At 51.0% G+C, this 20,979-nt stretch overlaps 5 protein-coding genes across 5 annotated transcripts; 2 read left to right on the forward strand and 3 right to left on the reverse strand.

Annotated features, from left to right (window-relative positions):
- Positions 1–558: 558 nt before the first annotated feature.
- On the reverse strand, positions 559–1,573 carry N7539_003120 (iron-sulfur cluster assembly protein CIA2; the record flags this gene model as incomplete). Its single annotated transcript, XM_056932723.1, has 2 exons — positions 559–1,124; positions 1,372–1,573. 2 exons carry the CDS (start codon positions 1,571–1,573, stop codon positions 559–561), a joined length of 768 nt encoding a protein of 255 aa, XP_056792682.1.
- Positions 1,574–12,204: 10,631 nt separating this feature from the next.
- On the forward strand, positions 12,205–15,131 carry N7539_003121 (Zn(II)2Cys6 transcription factor; the record flags this gene model as incomplete). The annotated part of the gene is made up of 6 exons (XM_056932724.1): positions 12,205–12,727; positions 12,812–13,153; positions 13,233–13,514; positions 13,592–14,145; positions 14,270–14,736; positions 14,813–15,131. 6 exons carry the CDS (start codon positions 12,205–12,207, stop codon positions 15,129–15,131), a joined length of 2,487 nt encoding a protein of 828 aa, XP_056792683.1.
- Positions 15,132–17,103: 1,972 nt separating this feature from the next.
- On the reverse strand, positions 17,104–17,331 carry N7539_003122 (CDC26 family anaphase-promoting complex subunit; the record flags this gene model as incomplete). Its single annotated transcript, XM_056932725.1, has 1 exon — positions 17,104–17,331. The coding sequence occupies one exon, from the start codon at positions 17,329–17,331 to the stop codon at positions 17,104–17,106; it is 228 nt and encodes a 75-aa protein (XP_056792684.1).
- Positions 17,332–17,816: 485 nt separating this feature from the next.
- N7539_003123 (uncharacterized protein) lies at positions 17,817–19,004 on the forward strand (the record flags this gene model as incomplete). The annotated part of the gene is made up of 2 exons (XM_056932726.1): positions 17,817–17,949; positions 18,073–19,004. 2 exons carry the CDS (start codon positions 17,817–17,819, stop codon positions 19,002–19,004), a joined length of 1,065 nt encoding a protein of 354 aa, XP_056792685.1.
- A 442-nt stretch (positions 19,005–19,446) lies between these two features.
- N7539_003124 (ribosome-recycling factor) lies at positions 19,447–20,634 on the reverse strand (the record flags this gene model as incomplete). The annotated part of the gene is made up of 3 exons (XM_056932727.1): positions 19,447–19,794; positions 19,927–20,440; positions 20,630–20,634. The coding sequence occupies 3 exons, from the start codon at positions 20,632–20,634 to the stop codon at positions 19,447–19,449; spliced, it is 867 nt and encodes a 288-aa protein (XP_056792686.1).
- Between the last annotated feature and the right edge of the window lie 345 nt (positions 20,635–20,979).

The following is a 20,979-nucleotide window of genomic DNA, read 5'->3' on the forward strand; positions in this document are numbered from 1 at the left end:
GTGTATGCTTGTTCTTGGGGGCCTTGGATATATCGGGTTACTGTAAGATAAAAACGACATGCAATTTCATTTATTTTCCACATGATTTCTTAATGAGTATTTCCAGGGACGGGAGGCTTCCGGGGGGGGGGGGGGGGGGGTGTTCCTTTGATTTTTGGATCGTGTGTCTATGAATTGTATAGCATTGCCATGTAAGGGTCATGGAGTCTATGGGATAATGGGGTATAAGGTACACAATAACTGTGTATCTTGTGGTGTGAGTTCAGTTGAAAGAGTCTTGGGTGAAATTAAGATATTTTCTCATAGTGTCTCAGTCGCGTGGCTACTCTAATTGATGGCATCATAACAGCGTTCAAGGTTGCTATCTGCAAATCGATAGCCGCAACAAGAAATGCCCCCACTGGAAGTCGCGGCGTCCAAATCAAGACCGAGTACCAAGGTGCTCCATCAAAGACAGACTGGACGTGGCTTCGTGGCCACGGAACCGCATGAATACCCGGGCTAAATAAATAATATACAAAGAACAAAACCGGCCCACGACTCGTGTGATCAATCTCTTCACTGACAAGTCTCCATCATTTTCGCAATCACCTGCATCAACGCACCATTCTCCAACGCGGCCGCAACCCGCTCCTTATCTCCCAATTGCTTATTCACTTCATCGCCGGTACTGTGCGTACCCTCTTTGATCCGTACGTCGACTCGGAACCGCGGTGGGAGCGATTGTTCCAAGCGCACTCGGACTCCGAGGCCGATGACGGTGGCTAGACTGCAGTGGGTGATAGTGGGGGTGATGAGCACAGTGACTGTTTGCAGCGGCGAGTTGGGGACCGCAGGGAGCGTTGGCTTGATGTATATGTCTGGTAGTGAGACAACGGCTAATTCGCCGAGGGAGAGGGGATGTTCGGGGTCTGAGATGTTTTTGATGAGATCTGCATAGTTGGTGGACAGGGGCCATTGTGGGTTAGTCTGTGATCTGTACTCTGTACTTTGTCGAGAGCTATGAATCGATCGATCGATTGACACTGCGATGGGGGCCGTGGGGACAGGGACAGGGACAGGGACGGGGACGGGGACGGGGACGGGGACGGGGAACGGGAGGATGGAGGCTGGAGGATGGGGCACTAGAATAGAGCAGAGTGCATAGTGAGGTAGAGAGAGAGGAAAGGGGGGCTATAGGGGAGGTGAGGTGAGGGGTTGAAGGCACGAGTGTATGTATTGCATCTCCATCGCATCTGGATGTGGCGTGGGAGCGTGCGTGAGGATATGCGGGGGCGGGAATAAGAACGAGAGACTTGGGGGAACAGAATGCGGACGGTGGTTTTTAGAAAGCGAGTGATTGGTCCTGTCTGAACCCTTGTTCTGTCATACCGAAGATTTCTTGTTCGTCAATTGGTTCCTCTAGCAGGTCCTCGTCTCCTTCTGAATCGGACGAGAAGAAATCGGCGGGTTGGGGGACTGCGGCGAAGATGCCGAGCTTGTGATCGCCTTGCTTCTTCTCGGTGGATCTGGACCGTGTGGGCAGGTCTGCTGCGCTGAGGATGGTAGGGTTGGAGTTTTGAACCTCGGCCATGGTGTGAGTGTTGTTGCTGATAGGTGAAGTATAATGTTGCAAGAGTTGTTGATGCGCGTGGCCTTGGGAAAATGATTCTCGATGCGCGATGTGCTGTGTCACCGGAGATAAGATGGACTACGGAGGGGCAAAAGAAAACGTGACGACGATCGATAAGCGATAAGGGTCCCGATAAGGGGATCGAGGGGAGATTGTGATTTTGTGTGCCTCAGGCTACAGAGTCCTTCCCGGCACGTACTTGATAAGCAACGTTAAGCGATAAGCATAGGATCTTGACGACTGCCCAGTGCCCGATGCCAACTCGTGGAGCTCGCCCTGAGACCGAGTCGATCGATGGAAAGGCGGCTCGCCAGCTCACGTGAATCCAAGCCTTCATCTTCTCGGGAGATCCTCGGTTTTTTTGTTGTTTGTTCCACAACGTACCACACTCACAGTACCTGAACTGTACTTGCGTCAAGAAAATAAAAATGGGGCCAAAATCTGCGCAGGATTTCCAGTCACCCACTGTTTTTCCAGTTCTGTAGAAATAATGTACGTACGAAATTCAAATCTCGTGCCTCTTTCAGCGTCCCTTGAGATTGGACGACAATCTCCGGAAAAGGCCCCTGCTTCAATTGCCCGGTGCCCAGCGAATCTGATGACCCAAATACATGACTTGATAGCCATGGGCCGAGGGAGTCCTACAATACTAAACCACTGGTATGGAATTTGCCATGGACGTCGCGGCAAAAATGCGAACCCAATGGCTCGCAAGACCACTCCGTCAAATCAAGTTCTTGACATGTGGTGGCTCAGGCTATATTGGCCGTTGGCCACTCAGTAGCGATCGGTGATCACGATCGTGGAGGTAATGCAGGCGCTATGTGATTGATTGGCGATTTGGGCGTCTTGTCCATCTGCCAATGAATTGCTGAAGGCCTCTCTGCTCGAGTTGTCAAAATGATTCCACACCACACCCTTTCTGGCGCAATTCATTACCACAGTGCATTCCATTCGAGTTTGTCTTTTGGTTGTTTGGTACAGAAGCTATGACTTGGACCCAGACATCTCGGACGAAGATACTGGTCGAGCAGCACGAACCCTGACAGAAGTTCAGAGGTATATAGTCACTTACTAGGATGTACTATGTAGTATAACTATGTACTATGTATACCCTAGCCCCTAGCTCTGGTTCACGTCGATCTGATGTGGAAAGTCAATTTCATTTGCAGGCTCCCCGCCATCCCGGAAGAACCTCGCAAGCCAACAGTGCGGTATTTACCATTAGCCTGGCGGCGACCAAAAAGATCGACAGGCGTTGGCTGAAACCTGGCTATCATCGTTATTCGGCGCCTGTAGGATTGTGGGTAAGCATCAGCCTGGAGGCCTGAGCAGGCACTAAAGGCGCTAGTCTGGGCATTACTCAGCTCATATTATCCATATGCTTCATTGCTTCCCCGTCTCCTCTGAAGGGGAGTACGGCAGTCATAGGGCCGCGTTTGCATACTCCAGCCTCCCACACTCCGCAGTAGTGCCCCCGCCCTCTCAGGCTTTCGGTGTTTGCTTACGGACATTTTCAGTGTCGGTGGCAACTTGTTCCTTGCAGGTTCGATCCCAAGGATTTGTAATTGGAGTATAGTCTGCGCTCGGCAGTATGCAGTCCTCTTCTCGAGTTCTCACCCTTGACCTATAGTATAGAGTCATAGACTATACAGTGTACACTATACAGTACCATTGATGGAGCGCGGAGAGCGCACGAGCTGGCTGACAGACCTGCCTATGCCCGGATGCCATTATGCTCCCGTCCTGCCTTGCTTTTTTCCCTGGTTCTGTTTTCGAAGACGTCGATACTAACTCTGCCGAGGCCGAGTCGATCAGGGTGAATGGCGTTTCAACGCAGAATCTAGAGCAGCCGACTGCATCCAGTCATGCATGATGACCGTGGCGGAAAGAATATAACCGGTGGAACACCGAGAGGCTGGGGCCCTGCTTGCATCCTTGTCATCCTCGTCCCACGCGCGAGTCAATCGGGTCAATCAAATCGACTTTGGGAGTGACGCCGCCGTCGGAAATTCGGTGCTAACTCATCTGGAGATCGGTCGCAGGAAGAGCATGTCGAGGACGAATGACCAGGGCCACTCTTGATCATGGTCCTGTGCCAAAGCGTCGAGTCAGTTTCTTAGGGCTGTCGCTAGAGGACTAGGCTGGTAGACATAAGACACCATAGCGACAGAAGTACTGGACGGGGACGAGACTAGACTGTTTTTCTCATGCGCTTGTCAAATCTTGGCATTGCATGTGATAGAGAGTTTCTCGTCACTCTGCGGGTTGTGGTCCCGTCGCTTGATAGAAAGCTCAAAGCTCAAGCTGTCCTCCCCAGTCCTACTGTCCATCGTTCAAACTGGAACAAAAATACCTCCCATGGATCAGTGATAGGGTTTGCCTCCTTCAACAACAATCTGTCCCTTTTATCCGACGAGTTGAGTTTCTCCACTCCACTCAATAATTCCGAGACGATCCACTATTTATCGACCTCCATTCATCTCCAGTTCGATCGTCCGTCACGAACATGGCTAGCATCTAGCGTGAAGCTGGTCTGTTTGGACGGCGGAGACAGTTCTGTAGACAGCGCCTTCCTCGGAATGGACCGGTATGAAGTGGCCATCTTCCATATGGGTACCGACCAAAAGGTAAAACCATGGGCCAGAGTGGAAGAAACGAGTGGACTTGCCCGCTTGTGCGGACGTGAGACAGTCAGCGCCACCGCACCAGTAATGCCTGCGGCAACAGGCGACGAGATGAATATCTAGGTTTGACACAATAATGCCTACAGACGATATGTTGCGAGAACCTAAAGCAGTGTACGAGCAGCAAGATCCTGAGTAGTGAGTAAGTCCGTGGTGAGAGAACGTCATGCAACGTGAGACGACATGCTTCCCATCTGAAGGCTCAGCCCGGGATATCGTCCATTCGTCGCATCTCGGCTTATCTTATTTTGCGCCAGATGGCCTACCTCTTACCCCTTCCCAGGTAAAGAATGGAGAAAATACCGGACCGACCCAAGTGTATGATCATGTCATATATGCTTCAGGAGTTGAGTTTTCCAGAAAATCCTCCTGCAAGCCTCTCTCCACCCGCTGGACAAACTTTAAACCCAAAGTGGCTGCGGGCTGGTTCCTGGCACAGTGAGATTCCCATCTCTTGCCTTCTTGAACATGAAGCTGACCTCTTCGTGAATTCGAACTTTTGACACAAATGGCTCGTCGGCTGTGTCTGTACCCTGTACACCTTGTTTTGCCTTCAAAGACCCCTGGCCTAGGTGGTACCCCATGATCAAACATGGCGCAGTGGACGTCACAGGCCTAGACTATGGCGTTGATCCAGAACAGACTAAAACCCCCAGGAAAGTGCCGAAGACTCCCTCCCGTACAGTAGTAGCTGGTCAATGCATCCGGGAGGTTTCCAAGGACTTGGGCATTGGCGCCGATATAGATTGCCATCGGCTCATCGGGTTTGTGAACAGGTAATGATATGTGCCCGACTGGCCGTCATTGGAACTCGGAGTGTAGAGCTAGGGCGAGAAGGGCAAGGGAGGCGGGCGCGGCAAATCCTTCGGTCCATTCAGAGGAATGTTTTCTTCGTGAAGTTGCTTCTGTCAGTAGGGCCCGATCGACAGGGAATCTGGACTTCTGATGTGCTGGTGGTCAGACAAGCTTGAAGGATGGTGGTCGAGTAGTCGTCGACTCGCCTGGGTTAGATCTGTGGGGTTTGCCGGATCCGTGCAGTCAAGACAGTGATCGTCCTTCTTCCGCCTATCGTGATGTTTGTCCTTCTCATTGTCTCAATGTTGACCCAGCTTTGATCCCTATTTTCAAACTTCTCTTCAGATACTACCGTATACTCACGTCGTTGAATGTTATGATGGCTCGCCTTCGTCTGAGCCCATGGCACGGCACCGACAAAGTTTCAAACTTCCAATTTAACCTCGGCCCGTCGAGCCTCACCGCTGGTTGTTTTGAGGGTGGGTTGTGCTTTTGTTTTTTCTTTCTTTTTTCTTCGCCGCTTTCAATTAGTTCTGTCTTACTCTCATACTCTAATTTGTGTGTGATTCCCACCACGGATTAATTGGCGTCTGCCATGCAGGACGCCTAGTGCAGCAATTCAACGGCGGAGTCGGGAGTCGGGAGTCGGGAGGGTCTGTGGGAGATCTGGTTCACCATCACTATTTGGACATAGTCAGAGTCAGAGTCATCGGACTCTTGCTCGTCGCCCATTGACGTCGATATCGACTCATTTACGTCTAACCCTTTCTCCGCGGTAGCTTATAGACTATACATGGAGGTTGCCCCCGGCCAGCCCCGAGTTTTCGGCAGGGCAAATCGAAATAGATTAACGGGTATATGTTCATCGTACGAATCTTCCAATTGGAAGGGAGACATTTGGACAAGTTTTGCTGCACCTCGGAACAGGGGAGGGGCCTAGTCCAGTCCAGCTCAGGCTGACGATCACCTGGCCGCGAACAACAATTGACTACGGTGAAGACATCAATGTCTCAGCCACAGACAGATCGTAAACGTATCGAGAAGGGAATCAAAAGGGGAAGAACACAAAGTTCCACGCCGTTGAGGAAAGTCTGCGGTCGGCGGCTAGAGCGCAGTACAGCAGTATCGACACGGACACAGTGGATGTGGAAACCGGGCGCTTATTGAGATGAATACGGCATGGTCACGGATAGATAGACTTGACCTGGGCGTAGGTGGAGGAACTCGTTTTCCTACGAAATATTTCTTTGGGTTCCATGACTTTTTGTATTGGCCGTGGCGAGTCCGATACTCATTAGTCAATCAGTAGTTCAGTACTGTAGGGGTTCAGTCTGGGTGGCACTGGCCGTAGCCCTGTAACCAGAAGTCGAGCGACAACATTCGAAAGACTCGGGTTCGATGTGCGAAAGGCGCCTGAACTGGTGCTGGTGAATGCCTGTTTGGACCCAGGCATATGGACCGTACATTCCACGTGCCAGACACATTCAACGCGGGGGATTCAAACCAGTAACATTGAGCAGGATCCGAGCATCACTTCGATACACTGTGTGAAGTTGTGAACGGCTCTACAAGGGGTACAACTCCTTCACGCGACCATGTCTTGGACTTGAATGATCGTTGGAATCTGTCGAAGCGCCCAAGGCTTCGACAAGTCGAACCACACATCGGAGAAATGAACCATGGCCTAACAGGCTCCGGAATAAGAACAAACTGTGGATCATCGGAAGCTGATCCTGCCAAGTTGCCATGTGGTCAACCAGATTTGACAATTCTTTCGTCCGTGCCAGTACCATTTACCGAATTTTGTCGGTTCAAGGAGGCGGACTCAGAAGTTTATCTGTCATCCAGCCACGACCTCGAGCAAAGGGGGTTCCAAACCACTGCGCGCTCGGTGTGGGCGCTTCGATGTATCGCGGCTATCGCCCGTCGTTTGGGTTGGGCTGGGTCTGGGTCTGGAGTCTGGTTTAGCTAAGTTCTACGGACTTACAAAGTACGCTACTGACAAGGACAGATTGACTCGCCTTTCACTCGAGATCCACTGTCCAGGACTCCAGTGTGTTCAGGTGTCCACTGGTCCAGTGGTCCACTTCTAGGATACACCGGTACGGTCATAGGGGATTATGGGTGTCTGTCTAATCTATCGCCTCGGCTTAATGCGTCTCGTTTTGAGGGAGGGCTTGTTTCAGATGTGAACCCTGTTGTTGACCACGAGGCCGCGACTGGTGCGCCATGGAAATGGGATCCATGGCCCTTGTCTGGGACCTGCGGGGGTATCGACTACTGACAATTCAACTATTCGACAGTGGTTACTGGTTACTGGTTCGTAGAATCGCAGGATGTTTGGAAACGTGCGTGGCCAGGGGATCCAGATCTGGCGGCGTGTATTGGAAATCATAATGCAGACTCTAGGGCAGACGGTGATCATTGGACGTGGCTAACATGTCTGCATTTCGAGAAAGGTTGCGACTTTATGAAGAACCTCGGATGATTTATCCAGACTTTCGTTGTATATACTGTCAGACTCAGCTAAAAGTGTGTATTACATATACATTGTTAATATCCACCTGCAGTATCAGATCTGAATCGGAGTGTGTAGTTGACAGCTGTAGATATTTAAAAAAAACTCTGATGAAAGGTCTAGCAGAGAGAGTCCAGCCAGTCCTGCGAAGACATTTATGAATAATGTTAGCAGTGTGAGAAATCAAGTCACATCACGTCCTTGTCCGGAACACCTCCAGTCAAAATCTCGAAGACAATCATATTTACCAAATGGAAAGGCGATGGGATTTGCCGGTATGTCGTCATGCTGAGCAAGCAAGATGGCGAAAAACGATTATGCTGCATGAATCATGGTTTTGATAATTTCCATCACGGTGGAAAAAGGGTCGAAACTCGCAGACACACGACCGTAGTGTAATATACTCGTATCATGAGGTTAAATGACCGAGAAACCCTGCAACCCCGGCAAGTCGGGCCTTGCCGTTGACGGATCGCCAGGGGTTGTCTTTCGGGCTTTGTAGATCTGCTTCGTACGCGTGGTATATGCATGATGCATCCTCGTTCAATATGAGCGATTCGCCTCTAGGTTTGGTGTCTTGTGATCAACGTAGGAGCATTGGAGGGTCTTAGCCAAGGATTCGGTAGTCACTAGTCCACGTGCACATGGATGTTCTGTCTTGGTCGTTCTGCCATTGAACTTTCCAGTCTCATCTCTGCGCCAATCTGATAATCTCCGGTGCCTTAGGCCCTGCACGATTGGCAGTCTATAGCTAATAGCCATTACCAAGCCTTTGAATACGGGAGAACATGCAACTATGTATAGTTTACAGTTTGAGACACAGGTCAATCGTTTGTCGATTCAGTAAGAGACTAAGAGTCTTCCTCTCAAGTCTCGAGTCTTGACTCTTCACGACGGAAGGTCAGTGTGCCCGCCGGTTGAATGTCTTAGCAATCATTATTAATCGGGGCCCATCCACCGTCGATCCTTCATAACTCTAAGACTGTTCAGGGAAAACTCTGTTGGACTGTCTATTTCGTCGACCGCTACAGAACTACTAAGAATGAGCCCGAAGACTAGCCCCAGATAAGTCGACGGTGGTGCAAGTCAGTAGTAGTGAGTGTCCGATTTTTTCATGACTGCTACTTCAAGTCAGAACCCAGCAGTATATCACTTCATGTCATCGTTTCCCTCATCCGTAACAATTTCGGCCCTGCTAAATGGTGGGACATTGTGAGATGGAATATTTTTTTTTTCTTTCTTAAATCTGCGTGACTGACTGGTTGAACGGATGCTTTGTCCGTGTGGGCTGTGAACCCACAAGGAGTCGACTCCGTGTAATCGCAAGGGTTCATTCGCCCTTTTTAGTTTCTGATCCCAATCCTAATGCTTTTTTGCCCCATCCTATTGTTTCCTCGTGCGATGTTTAGTCCAGTGTAGTTCCGGATCGCATCTCCTGTTCATTCACTTTGACCATCCACCTAGTGTGCTATGTAAGTGGGACTTCTTGGAGGACTGACTCGGTCGATGGGAGGCTATTGGTGTGGGATAATGTTAGCTCAGACGCTGCGTCGCACCAGAGTCAGGTATCCATGGATCCGTTGTTCATTAGTCAACAAGGAGGGAGGAGTCAAGTACTAATTGTATAAGTTAAGTAGTCAAGTACTGAGTAGTGAACTCGTGATAGCCTGTTCAAGATCTGGATTGCTACGGCAATGATAACCTCGTTGAGTCCTGATCGAGACTGGATCTTTGCTGATCGGCGATGCGACCGACATTGGGTTATCCTCCATACACAGGTCCTTAATGTAGTAGGTGCTGTCTGAATGCAAAGACCGCAACGCTAATCCAGACGCAGTGGAATGGTCATCCACCGATACTTCATCTTACCATGTTGACCAGTCTCTTGCAACTATCCATCCTCTTCGGGAGAAGTGCATGAACTGTGATGCACTGATGACTGCCAAGAAAAGACATGGCAGGATAGAAAAGGAAATCGAGGGAAAATGGAGGAAAGAAAAAAAAAGAAAAAAAAAAAAAGACCGAACCTGGAGATGAACCCACAATAAACTCCTCCTCTCGACCCAAAAAGAGTGATGAAATCATGCCGAGAAGGGGATTAGCCTCGGAGATCTTCGCTGGACAAGTCTTGGCCCCTCTCTGGCTTTTCTCCTCTCTCACACACACACACACACACACACACACACTCTCTCTCTCTCTCTCGCTCTCTCTTTCTCTCCACTTTAGCTATGATCATTTCGTCGTGTAGGTGCTTTGTGAGAAAAGTCGATGGCAGACTCCTGATTTAGTTGGCGGAAGTCGGCAAGGACAGGGAAAAGTCTCGATAAGGCTTGACCATCACTGCCTCTTGAACCACGAGCATCTCAGTCGGGGACAAGATTGTATTCCATGGAATGGTTTCTCCAGGACGTCCCCAAGTCTCAAGTCTCAAGTCCCTTCATACCTCCGCTTAGTAACTACTTTGTAGCTTAGAGTAGTATACATTCAACATTGTACTGTAACTGTAGTACTACCACGGTACTACCACAAACTTAACTATACCGAGGTACTACTTAGACTCGATCTTTCGATCATCCGCCACAGGACCGTTGCTTTATCTCGCCAAATGGCATGAAACATCTCATTGAAGATAAGTCTACCCATCTGGAGTCTACTACGGACAGCATGTCCAGTCATACTCATGTCACTAAAGAAAAAAAGAGACCTCGAAAAGAAATCCAAGAAATCCCGAATTAAACCCAAAAGTCTCCGAAATCACTGCTTGATTGCCGCCCCTCGAATGAATAAAGCCGATCCCGACGGCCACCAACTCCACACGAACAACCCAAAGTGACCTCCAGTGACCTCCAGTGACCCAATCCCTGCTGGCCCCCATCACTACACAAGTGGGTACCGTCGTGTCCCAGCTTTGTCTAGCTCCCCTCACTACACTTACAGTACTGAGTACACTACTACTGTACTACGACTGACACCCTCCATCTCCATCTCCATCTCCATCTCCATCTCCATCTCCATCTTTTTCCCTGTGGCTTTGGATGACCATCCGTCCTGTTCTCCATCTGCATCGCCATCGTCCACCATCGTTGCCCTCCGTCGGTCTCCAGTCCCAAACATGATCTGATTCCCAGTTGACGTGCACCCTCAATCGTCAATAATCCACTCCGGCACCCTGCCACCGTCTCACACTCTCGATCTCAAATCGCCCCTCCTTCCCTTTTCTTCCCCCCTTCCCCATTTGCCCATCTTCTCGTCTGCCTCGCTCTCTGCCGAGATTCATTCCTTCAATCTTAACGCGGTACCTCGTCTTACACTATTCGGTTTCCTCTGCCCAGTGCCCACATCCACATCCACATCCACATCCACTCCCACTCCCATTCCCACACCCACTCCCTTGCCCACTCCTACTCCCGCACAAAGAACACGCACACCCTGATACACTTCCATCCGTACATACATACCTTCTCGGTCATACCTTGAAACCCTCGCAGAACTGCAAGTCCCGGATTAAACAGTACCAGAAGTCCCCGAGCCCATCGAATGTCTCCACTCGGATTGTGAGCGCGATTCTCTCACAATGCCCGCGGTGGCCCGGCACTTGCTCAACTCTCTAATTTCCTCGTATGTTGATAACGCCCCACGCGCCGATTCCACGTCAGATCAACTGACGTTCGCCCGGCCTGGTCTTGGTCTCGTGGGTGGTTTGATGAATAGAGTCCGCACTTCCTTCTTGACTGTCAATTGCTCGCGTTCGGCTTTCTGCGCACCTCTGCCTCTCTGATTTTATAATTGGGAAGATCTCCCTCCTCCCCGCTGCCACCGTCCAGCTCGGGTACAGCGCCGCCGATCGCTTTCCCCACGTCCCCTTCGCCGCACCCGTCCAGGTCCAAATCGTTCGCAACGCGATCGCAGCAAAGGCAACCTTTTTACCCACACAAACGTGCGACGGGATCTGGGTGTCGCCTTTTGCGAATATCGCCCAAGTCCGTCGCTGGGGCCAGCCTGCTGCTACCTGCGATTCACTCCCGAGACTTCGTGAGCGCTCGCTGCCCTTGACGAACTGGCGCAGGGCAGAAGTCGCCGTCGCTCAATACTGCGGCCTGGAACCGAACGGCGTCTCTCTGATTTCGGGTTCGACGGAGTGCGAATTCACAGTTCTCGTCGACAATACGAGCTTGTAGTTGACACGCACTCCCCCGGGCTCGAGTTGTCATTCTCAGTTGGCAGTGACGACGCGTTCGCCGTTGATCCCTCTGTCGCCATAGCGCTGTCGCTCAGTGTGCTCACTGCAGTCGAAAAAATCGCGGCACATTCAGAGGCATGCAAGGCTATTCATTTGCGCCGCCAGCGGGGCCTCCCCGTGACGGCCAAAAAAGTAAGCTTGTCTTGCGCAGGATGCGATGGAACATCCTCCCGTCTTTCCAAGGCCTGCTTCCCCCCCCCCCCTCCAACTGCTCGTTGCCGGGCTAACCTCTCTCTTTCTCCTGCAGATTATGTTTTCGTTGACGAACACAATCGCCATAAACGCCTAAAAGGTAAGACAGGCGACACCTCCCTGCGACCTCGACAATGTTGGCTGAATTTCCGAAACAGTGATGCGAGCATGTAATGGGTGTCGAAAGAGAAAGATCAAGTGCGACGCTGCCACCACGAACACTTGGCCATGCTCGGCCTGCACTCGCTTGAAACTGGTCTGCGTGCCTCCAACCATCGGCCAGGACGGCGAGTTTATCAACGAGGGACTGGATTCTGTCCCAGAACCCAATGTCTCTTCCGCGACCTCCGAAACCTCCCAGCACACCTTTCCTGTCCCTCCGTCCTACAGTCACTCGAGTCAACACTCCCTGGGAGGAATGTCGTCTTATGATGGCATGAGCGTATATTCCTCATACGTGCAGTCACCATCAACACAAGCCGGCCTATACAATGACATACGCCAACCCCCCATGGTGATGCCTCATCAATCTTACCAACCGCAGTCTCAAGTTTATTCAGCCCAACCTCCACAGGCACACCTCACGACGACCCCCGAACGTGTGATATATGATAATGAGCAATCGACGGCGAACAACCTGAGCGAAGTCTTGGGCGAGCTGAAGATCGATGAGACGGGCATCGGTATGTCTTTTGACGGCAGCCATGAGCTAGACCATGGTTGATACGGTCCTCAGCCTACTGTTGAATGCTAATGATCTCGCCTAGCGCCATATATTCGAAGACAAAGGAAAGATCGCACGGAGCCAGATGCCCCGGTTCAGGATGAAGTGGAAGAGCGATTACCCCCACTCAGCACGGGAGCCGGCGCCACGATCCGCATCCCTCCCGAACTCATGCCCGACGACGAAGACGTGATGACTTATTTCAAGATCTACTTTGATGATATCCACCCTTATATTCCAGTGGTTCCTCGCGCCCATCTATATTACCAATGGCAAAACGATCGCAATTCGATCTCTCCACTCCTCTTGGAAGCTCTTTTTGCATGCGCCGGGCGTTTGTCAGACGAGCCGTCAGAAGGGGCTCAGTGGCTCGCAATGGCGAACAGTAAGTATTTCAAACTCGATCCCAAAGTACTGACTCGGCTTGGTTCGAGTGCTGAAGATTAACAATAATTTGGTGACAGGACATGAGTCCAGTTTTATGGACGTCCCTCGGCTGAGCACCATTCAGGCCATGCTTCTGTTGCTCAAGGCAAGAGAATCCTTACCTAAAAAGGGTTATTATTACCGCTCATGGCAGACGGTCAAGACGATCGTATCTATGGCCAAAGATCTTGATATTCATGAGCATTACAGCAATCACAGCGAGGGGCGGGCGTGTGAACTGAGTCCGATTGAGTGTCTGGTGAGCACACGGGTATGGCAGGCGATTCTAGTTGTCGAGGTGATGATCGGAGCTCCTCAGGGTGAGTTTTCTTTTTTTTTTTTGGGGGCATCCGGCGAATACGTCCAGTTCGACCATGATTTTAACCATTCAATGCAGGTCGATCGGATTACGGGGTGGACCCGGAAACTGTTGACCTGCGTCCGACGTTGGACATCCGTGGGTTGGATCACTACGAGACGGAACGGTCTCGACAGTTCGCTTACTTTGTCCGCAATGCAAACCACATCCGCATGATGACCGACACATATCACAAGATCAAAAAACAAAAGGACTGGGGCGCCGATCCTCGTTTTGTTCAGAAGAATCCGCTCTTTGCTGATTGGCTCCGCACCTTGCCTCCAGACTTGCAAGTCAATTATCCGGAGGACGGAGCGCCACCGTGGCTTCCATCCCATTTCGTTGGAAACATGCACTCTCACTGTCACTTGGCCATCATTCTGCTGCATCGTCCGCAACTCGTCGCATCTCAGTCATTTACAGCTGGCGGAGAGTGGAAGACTCACTTTTCCCTGTGCTACTCTTCTGCGAAAAATATCTGTCGTTTACAGGAAGCCATTCTGGAACGATTCGGTCTTTCTGGTTTGCTGTATATGCAGCGTGGTATTAACTTTGCGATTTACTGCATATTGACCTGCACCATGCTTCATTTGGTAAGTTTTTCATGGCCTCCTCCAACGCTGTTGGTTGCAGCACTCTACCATTGCCAAAGACGTCTCAAGATCACTCGTCTAGTCCTTCTTCCTCCGTGCTATTGATGGCTAATCAAACTCCCAGATCGCCATTACTTCTCCCGACCCTCAATTCAATTTCGATGCCCGGGAATACTTCACTCGTCATATGCGAATTCTTGAGCGATGCTCCACAGCTTGGCCCATGCCGGAGATTCAAGCGCAGATTGACTCTCTAAGGTTGGCCTTTTCCGCAGACACCCATCGACCCTTTGAGTTGAAACCCAGTTTCCCTTATGGCAGTCCCTCGGAACCCTATCAGCCGAGCCCTGTTATGGACACGCATTACCACCCACAGCTTGGCCAAATGTCCAGTAATGTCTCAACCAGAGTGGGTTTCCACGCACATCCCATCACTCCCCCGATTTCCGCCGGTGCTGAAGCAGACGCAAAGTCGGACACGTCCTCTCAGTTACAGTCCCTTGGAATGGTCCCCCATCAACCTCCTGCTACTCATTCACTCGAATCTCCGCTGGTCGATGAGAATACTTGGGACCCAACCCGCATTATCAAGTATGTTCCCCCTTCCGAAAACCCACTCAGCTCGTCCATTGTCATTTGACAAGGTTTGCTAACTTTCATGGCTCAGTCAATGGGATATGGCATTCTCCGTCAACCCTTCCACCGTCAGCACCAACTCCCCGCCTATGCCCATCAGCAATCCCGCTCAACCCATCTCCAACATGGTTCATCACCAGCAATATCCCATCCGCTACGAACAAGCGTCGAAAGTCACAGCTCCACAAAGTCAGTCCGTATCGCCGCCGCAATTCCAGGCACCCCCTGTTGTGTTCAGCGCACGTGACTGGCAACAGAGTGTGGCAAGCGTCTACGATCCTCAAGGAATGAAGCGCCGATGGAACTATTCCAGTGACGTGGGCGAATCGATGATCAAGCGACAACGTTGATTCAAAAGACTGTCGTTGTCTTTGACTCTGTTTGATGAATATGAATCGATCATATGGGATCTAAATTCATCAATTATATCTCCATGCCGCATGGTCTCTTCAAATGATCTTCGACCATACCTGCCATGCCTGTCCTACCTGCAGTAATGTGTGATCCTATTATGTACAGATATGAACATTTTATTTTCCCACTCCACGACTCTGTCGCCGTGGCTCAAAACCTGGGTGATTCTCATCCCTTCGACACACAATCATGTACACAGTACACTATTACACCAAACAATTTCCACCCGCTCTTCCTTTTGGCCTTGGCCAATCCCTCCATCTACTAGGTAGGCTCGGGTTGAGTACCTCGCGCAGCGTGACTCCTCAATGTCGCATCACGAAGTAGTGTCACGAAATACCAACACAACCTTATCTCTTATCTCTATCAGTACTACATCTTGATCCTGGCCGATCGGTTTCGAAAGGACATGGCTCCCTCCCGCTCTGTCTTCTCTTCTGTCCCCTTTTCTTCGCGCCCTCTATTCTATCCAGAACCGTAGGTTCTCAACATGGAATGTCATGACATGTCTGCTCCCTTCACATGTCACATTTTGTTGAGATTCGGCAGATAGGGATACAACGGCGTCCCTGTGAAATTGAATGGTGTGGTGTGAATGTTGAACTTCATGGCTTGTGAACATGAACAGAATAGACCGTGACAACGACGACGAAGACGAATGTGACGAGCACAGAGACAGATCAAGAATCTAGTCGATTATAAAGAGAACATCTCTAGTCAGATGCCTGGGGTATATTTTCCCCCTTGGGAAGACTCCCGTCCATGATCCGTCTTGGAAGGTACCTTAGTTCATTGTTTTATTAGATTTTGCTTAGTGCGACTGGGGAAAACTACTACAAATGGAGATACATAATGCTCTGGTGACATTCCCGAGGACATGATGAGGAGATGGACCTGATCATTCGCTTGGGCTTTTAGCAGGACCCCGAGAATCATATTGTAGGATACAAAGTGGCCGAGGCCCATGGTTGGTGGTTCTTGATACTTCATAGTGATACCTACACTGACGCGGCTGTATAACAAGTCGTACGTTCAGTCACTACCAGAAATGAAGACCCTGGTCTTGCGATCGTTTCAACTCAAACTAGCGAGGTCATTTTTCTACAGCGGTCATGCTCGTGCAGGTTCATGCCCGCGGCTAGTCCCATGGCTTGTGACGGTCAGGGTCAGACATGAAGACGTGCAGGATGTAGGCGGTAGACTTGCACGAATCGCAGAATATGACAAGGCGAGCAGAAGCAGAAAAGAATAAAGCCTTTGAACCTCATCCCGACCAGCACTGCGTCAAGACCGAGCAGTCTATTTTGCGGTTGAAGTTGATTGGAGCAGCATTCTTGCCGTAGCATGCGGCGAATCGAGGGCTTGTCGTATTTTTGCACATGGCGAGTCTCTCATGTCCCATCTGCAGATCTGCGCGGCAGACTTGACTTGGTCCTCCGATCGATTGTCGTTTCTCGATCATTCGCTTTGTGAAGAATAGCTGTGCTTGGGTTTCCTTGGTTGTCCAGTGGTTTGCTCTAACTCTTGATTTTCTTTGCGACTGGCTTGCAATTCGTCTGTCGAGGAGACGAATCGGACACATGTGGAGACAGGGTTGTCGCGAAATGCTGAATTATCTGCTTGGCCGTGCCTCACTGCACGGAACAGTAGTCCACTCGAATCAGAGGGGCGTGTGTCAAGTTTGCGCTCGTAGAGACAGTGATGCATGTCCACGGAGAGGCCGTTTGCAAGATCCTAGCGACAATGACTTCCACCAAAATTCCCATATCTCAAGCAGAAAGAAAATCGACACCATATTTCGAATCACAGCATATGTCCGAAGCAAGCCCGAGAACGCTCTGACAAAAGGGCCGCCCATGACAGCAACAGCAAAGGCATCCTAAGCGATGGGGCCAAGGACAAAGTCCCTCAACTCCGATGTCCGAGCCCGATTCTCTCTTCACGGCGAAGAATCCGCGCCTTGTCACCAGGAAGCGGTTTCAACTCATCGCTAGGATTGGCCCTCTTACTGTTGCTGCCCTGCTGGAGCGAATCGTGTTGTGCGCCGGACTCGCTCTTCTTGCGGAGAAGGGTTTCTTCAAGAGCGGCGATGTCTTCGGATGTTATGGCGATGGCGGTGGGTTTGCGACGGAGCATTGTGGTTGTATGTTTGGGATGTTGTGAGTGACGGTGGGTCAATTGTAAAATGCTACAGACTGGGTGTATCGCGTCGAGACTCTTGATTCATGTGGTTGAGCATTCTGCTGACACGGGGCGGTAATGCTCCTATCTCCGGCGGAGGGTCCGTGACGCTATCCACCGCCTACTGAGCCGGGGAGAATACCTTTTCATAGCACCAAGTCAAATTCGGAGCAACGCAAGACCGGGACTTCCATTGTTCATTTTGAACATGAAGTAGGCCATTATAGAGGCTTGAGTCGTTTCGCTCATGTAACATTCTGACGAACAAAAGAAAATGCAAAGCTCCAGTCGACATAATTATAAGAAATCTCCAGCTCCATAGTGTTGAAGATGTGACGGTCACGTGATCTCTTTCCTCTGGGCTCTGCAAAAGTTGTGTATCCGCCGAGTGTGGAAGCCGTCGACATCGTCTCACGCCGACCAACAACACTCACAGCACGATGATCCGGTCACAGCTAAGGCAAATTGCCTCTCATGGCGACCGAGCTTGGATGGGCATGACCGCCATGCCCATCCGCCAATTCTCTGTTTCGCATGTGGCAGCTGCGGAGGGTCCGGCGAAGCCAACACAACGTATGTCAAATGTACAAGGGCGTTTTGGCGGCGCCTCTGTCTCTCTCTCTCGCTCTCTTTCGAGCTGAGCGATCAAGAACCGAGAACATCGATGCTAATTGCCGGTTTTCTGCACATGAACAGCCCGAGGTGAACCAAGACAGAGACCTGCGCCTACAGGACCTCCTCGCAAACCTCGACCATCCAGTAGACCGGCCCCTTCTTCATCTACCGGAATGGCCAAGGGATCTGGTGCTGGCAACACGTTCAAACCGCGTCCCGCACGTGCAATCGATGCGCGTTCCCTGGCTGCTGCTCCCCGTACAGGAGGCGAACCACCCAAGATCATCCGTCGCCCTCGTCCTCGCACCGGACCACCTGGCAAGCCCATGCTCGGCCGCAAAGGGAAACTAGGTGCCAAGGGTGCTCAGAAACCCCGCCGCACGAAGAAGACGCGTCGCTCTGCGGAGGACTTCGACGAGGATGAGAGCGTGGCCGCGGCTATCAAGAAAGCCGAGGACGAACGGGAATTGAAGATGCGTCCGGTACCGGTTCCCTACGAGCCCAAGCAGATTGACTTTGCGGCTCTGAAGGAGACTTGGCCTGCTCTGCCGACGACCACGCACGCCCGTTCGGCTGCCATCATTGAAAGACTGAGTACGCTGAGTGGTCGTTTCCCAGGTGGTTATGTGCCTCCTCATGAGCTGGGTCGACGACTGTACAAGGGTCAGAGTGTCCTGTTTGAGACCGAAGCGGAGAAGACGGAGGCGCTGGAGGAAGTGAAGCGGCTGGCTCAGGCTCGCGCTGACAAGGTCTCTCAGAGAAAGGGAGAGCCCATTGAGCCTCGGGATATCAAATTCAGTGCTGTCAGCCAGGAACATACCCAGGCATTGATGGAGACCTATGTGCAAGGAAAATACCCTACTGTGGAAATTGGCAAAGACCAGCCCGCGGTCATGGGCGAAGTGTTGAGAAACTTGCGCAACAACTCGACTTATCAGACTGCTGGAAAGCGACCTCAATTCTTGGCCAAGGTCGAGTCTCTGCTGGCGTCGAGTCGCGTCAAGCGGTCTTAAAAAGGGGCATATCTGGTGATCGTTTTCTCCTATGTCCAATGTTCTCTGTCCACCCACACGTGTGTGTGTGTGTGTGTGTGGGTATCGTCTCTTCCTCCTGTTCAGACCACACGGGAGTGTGTTTCGCAGAGTGGCCTTTTACTGTATTATATCAATTCTTACACTTGGAGCATCTTTCTATCTTCTCTTCTGTTTGTCTCCGGTTTTTCGCGGGATTTGTCCATAGATAACATTGCCTTGAGGTATTTCGTTCTCCCATAGACGATCAGATGCAGCTTAGTGCAGTATGTATGACACTGACTCTCTATCGTTGGTAATAAATTTCATACGATCACAACAACACACTTGTCAGTTTGATCGTAATACATCGAAGAGATCCTGGCAATCCAGTTCTTCGAGTTTCCATCAACGCATGCCTTGCGCTTTCCCTTCCCCTTCACACTCACGCTTGTTCCAAACTCTTCTTCGCCGAATCAAACAGATCCTTCACATCCTTCTGGCCCTTCTCCGCAACCTTCTCCATCTGATCATGCGCTTTGCGCACATCATCCGGTCGGGCAATCTTCTTCTTCTGCATATCCTGAAGACGCTTGTGGATGACACCTCGCGCATCGCGAACCGCACCTGCCGCTTTTTCAAAGGCCTGTCGGGCAGCTTGCACGTTCTTGTCCCGGGATTCTTTGGTCGGGGGCGGAATAGGAATGTTCAATTGTAGCGTGTTGTGGGGATCGGTCTGGGGTGTCAGAGAGAGATTTGAGGAGATGACGGCGGATGAGACCGGTTTGATGTGCTGTAAAGGCGGAATAGAAAGTGAGGTGTTAGCTATCGACTCAATATATTCAACGCGTATGAAATGGAAAAAAAAGGCAATTACGGGGGTAAACGTCCTGTTCACGCCTGTTGATCGCGGATCGCAACTCACATCTTCTTCCGCAACAAGAATGGTCACCATCCGTCCTCCCTTGGGAACAACTTGCGCCAAATCACCCAATCGGGCCGTGTCCTGGCCATCCTTGCTCAATTGGACCTTGAGACTCTCCAAGACTGCCGTGTTGAAGCGACCACCTGAACGGAGCTTGGACAAGTCGTCCTTTAATCGGGAGAGCGCATTGGTGATGCCGGAGTGGAGCGCGGACAGGTCGTATGGATCATCGGCGCCGGCAGCGGCGACGGAGCTCGATGACCCTGAGGACTCGGCGTCTGCGTTGGAGCCCTTTTTCGAAGACGCTTTGTCTTTCTTCTTGTATAAGGCGGGGGAGGTGGTAAAGGGACGGCGGAGTTGGGGAACTGCGCTGCGGCGAGGTGTGGCCGTTGTCAAGCGGGACAATGGCGCAGGCGAGCGACACGGGGGACGCTGCGCGATGATAGCAGCGCCAGGCGAGTGACCGGGAGGCGTTGCATTTTGGAAACCGTACTGAGAGGTATGTGTTCCAAGGCTTCTGGGAAGAGTAAGAGAGCTCGTGAAGGTTGCACCGGCCGGGGACGGAAAAAGCTACGCTGATAAGATAGACGGTTCACTCCTATGAATACAGGGCATCTCCATTGAGACGGAAATCACACTTTCCTACAATAAATCAAACGTCTGGGCATCCAAACCCATCAGCTGGTCGCTGTCAAAGTGACACTACATGTGGATGCAATGAGAGAATTGGGTGCTGTCGAGTAGGAGACTTGATGGAAGCGTGTCTAGCACTATCTATTGGTTGGTATGAGCATCTAAACATGAGGTTGGAAATAGATGAAGTGAATAAAAAGGTCGTTACACATTAGATTTGCAACGTCGATCCTCGTCTACATGAAAAGGCGAACTTTTTAACATCTTGAGAGGGGGGAGGACAAAAATAAATCAGAGAATCTGCGCCGAGTTTGGTCCGGTGTGAATCACAAATAACAAAAAAAGAAACCATTGACCCGCAAGCTGCTCCAATATCTTTAGGTGGCGCAGATACTTGACCGGTTAGACGGAGCCGGACAA

This window comes from Penicillium diatomitis, assembly GCF_028827545.1.
Source record: "Penicillium diatomitis strain IBT 30728 chromosome Unknown utg000003l_segment0_segment0, whole genome shotgun sequence".
Taxonomy (NCBI): domain Eukaryota; kingdom Fungi; phylum Ascomycota; class Eurotiomycetes; order Eurotiales; family Aspergillaceae; genus Penicillium; species Penicillium diatomitis.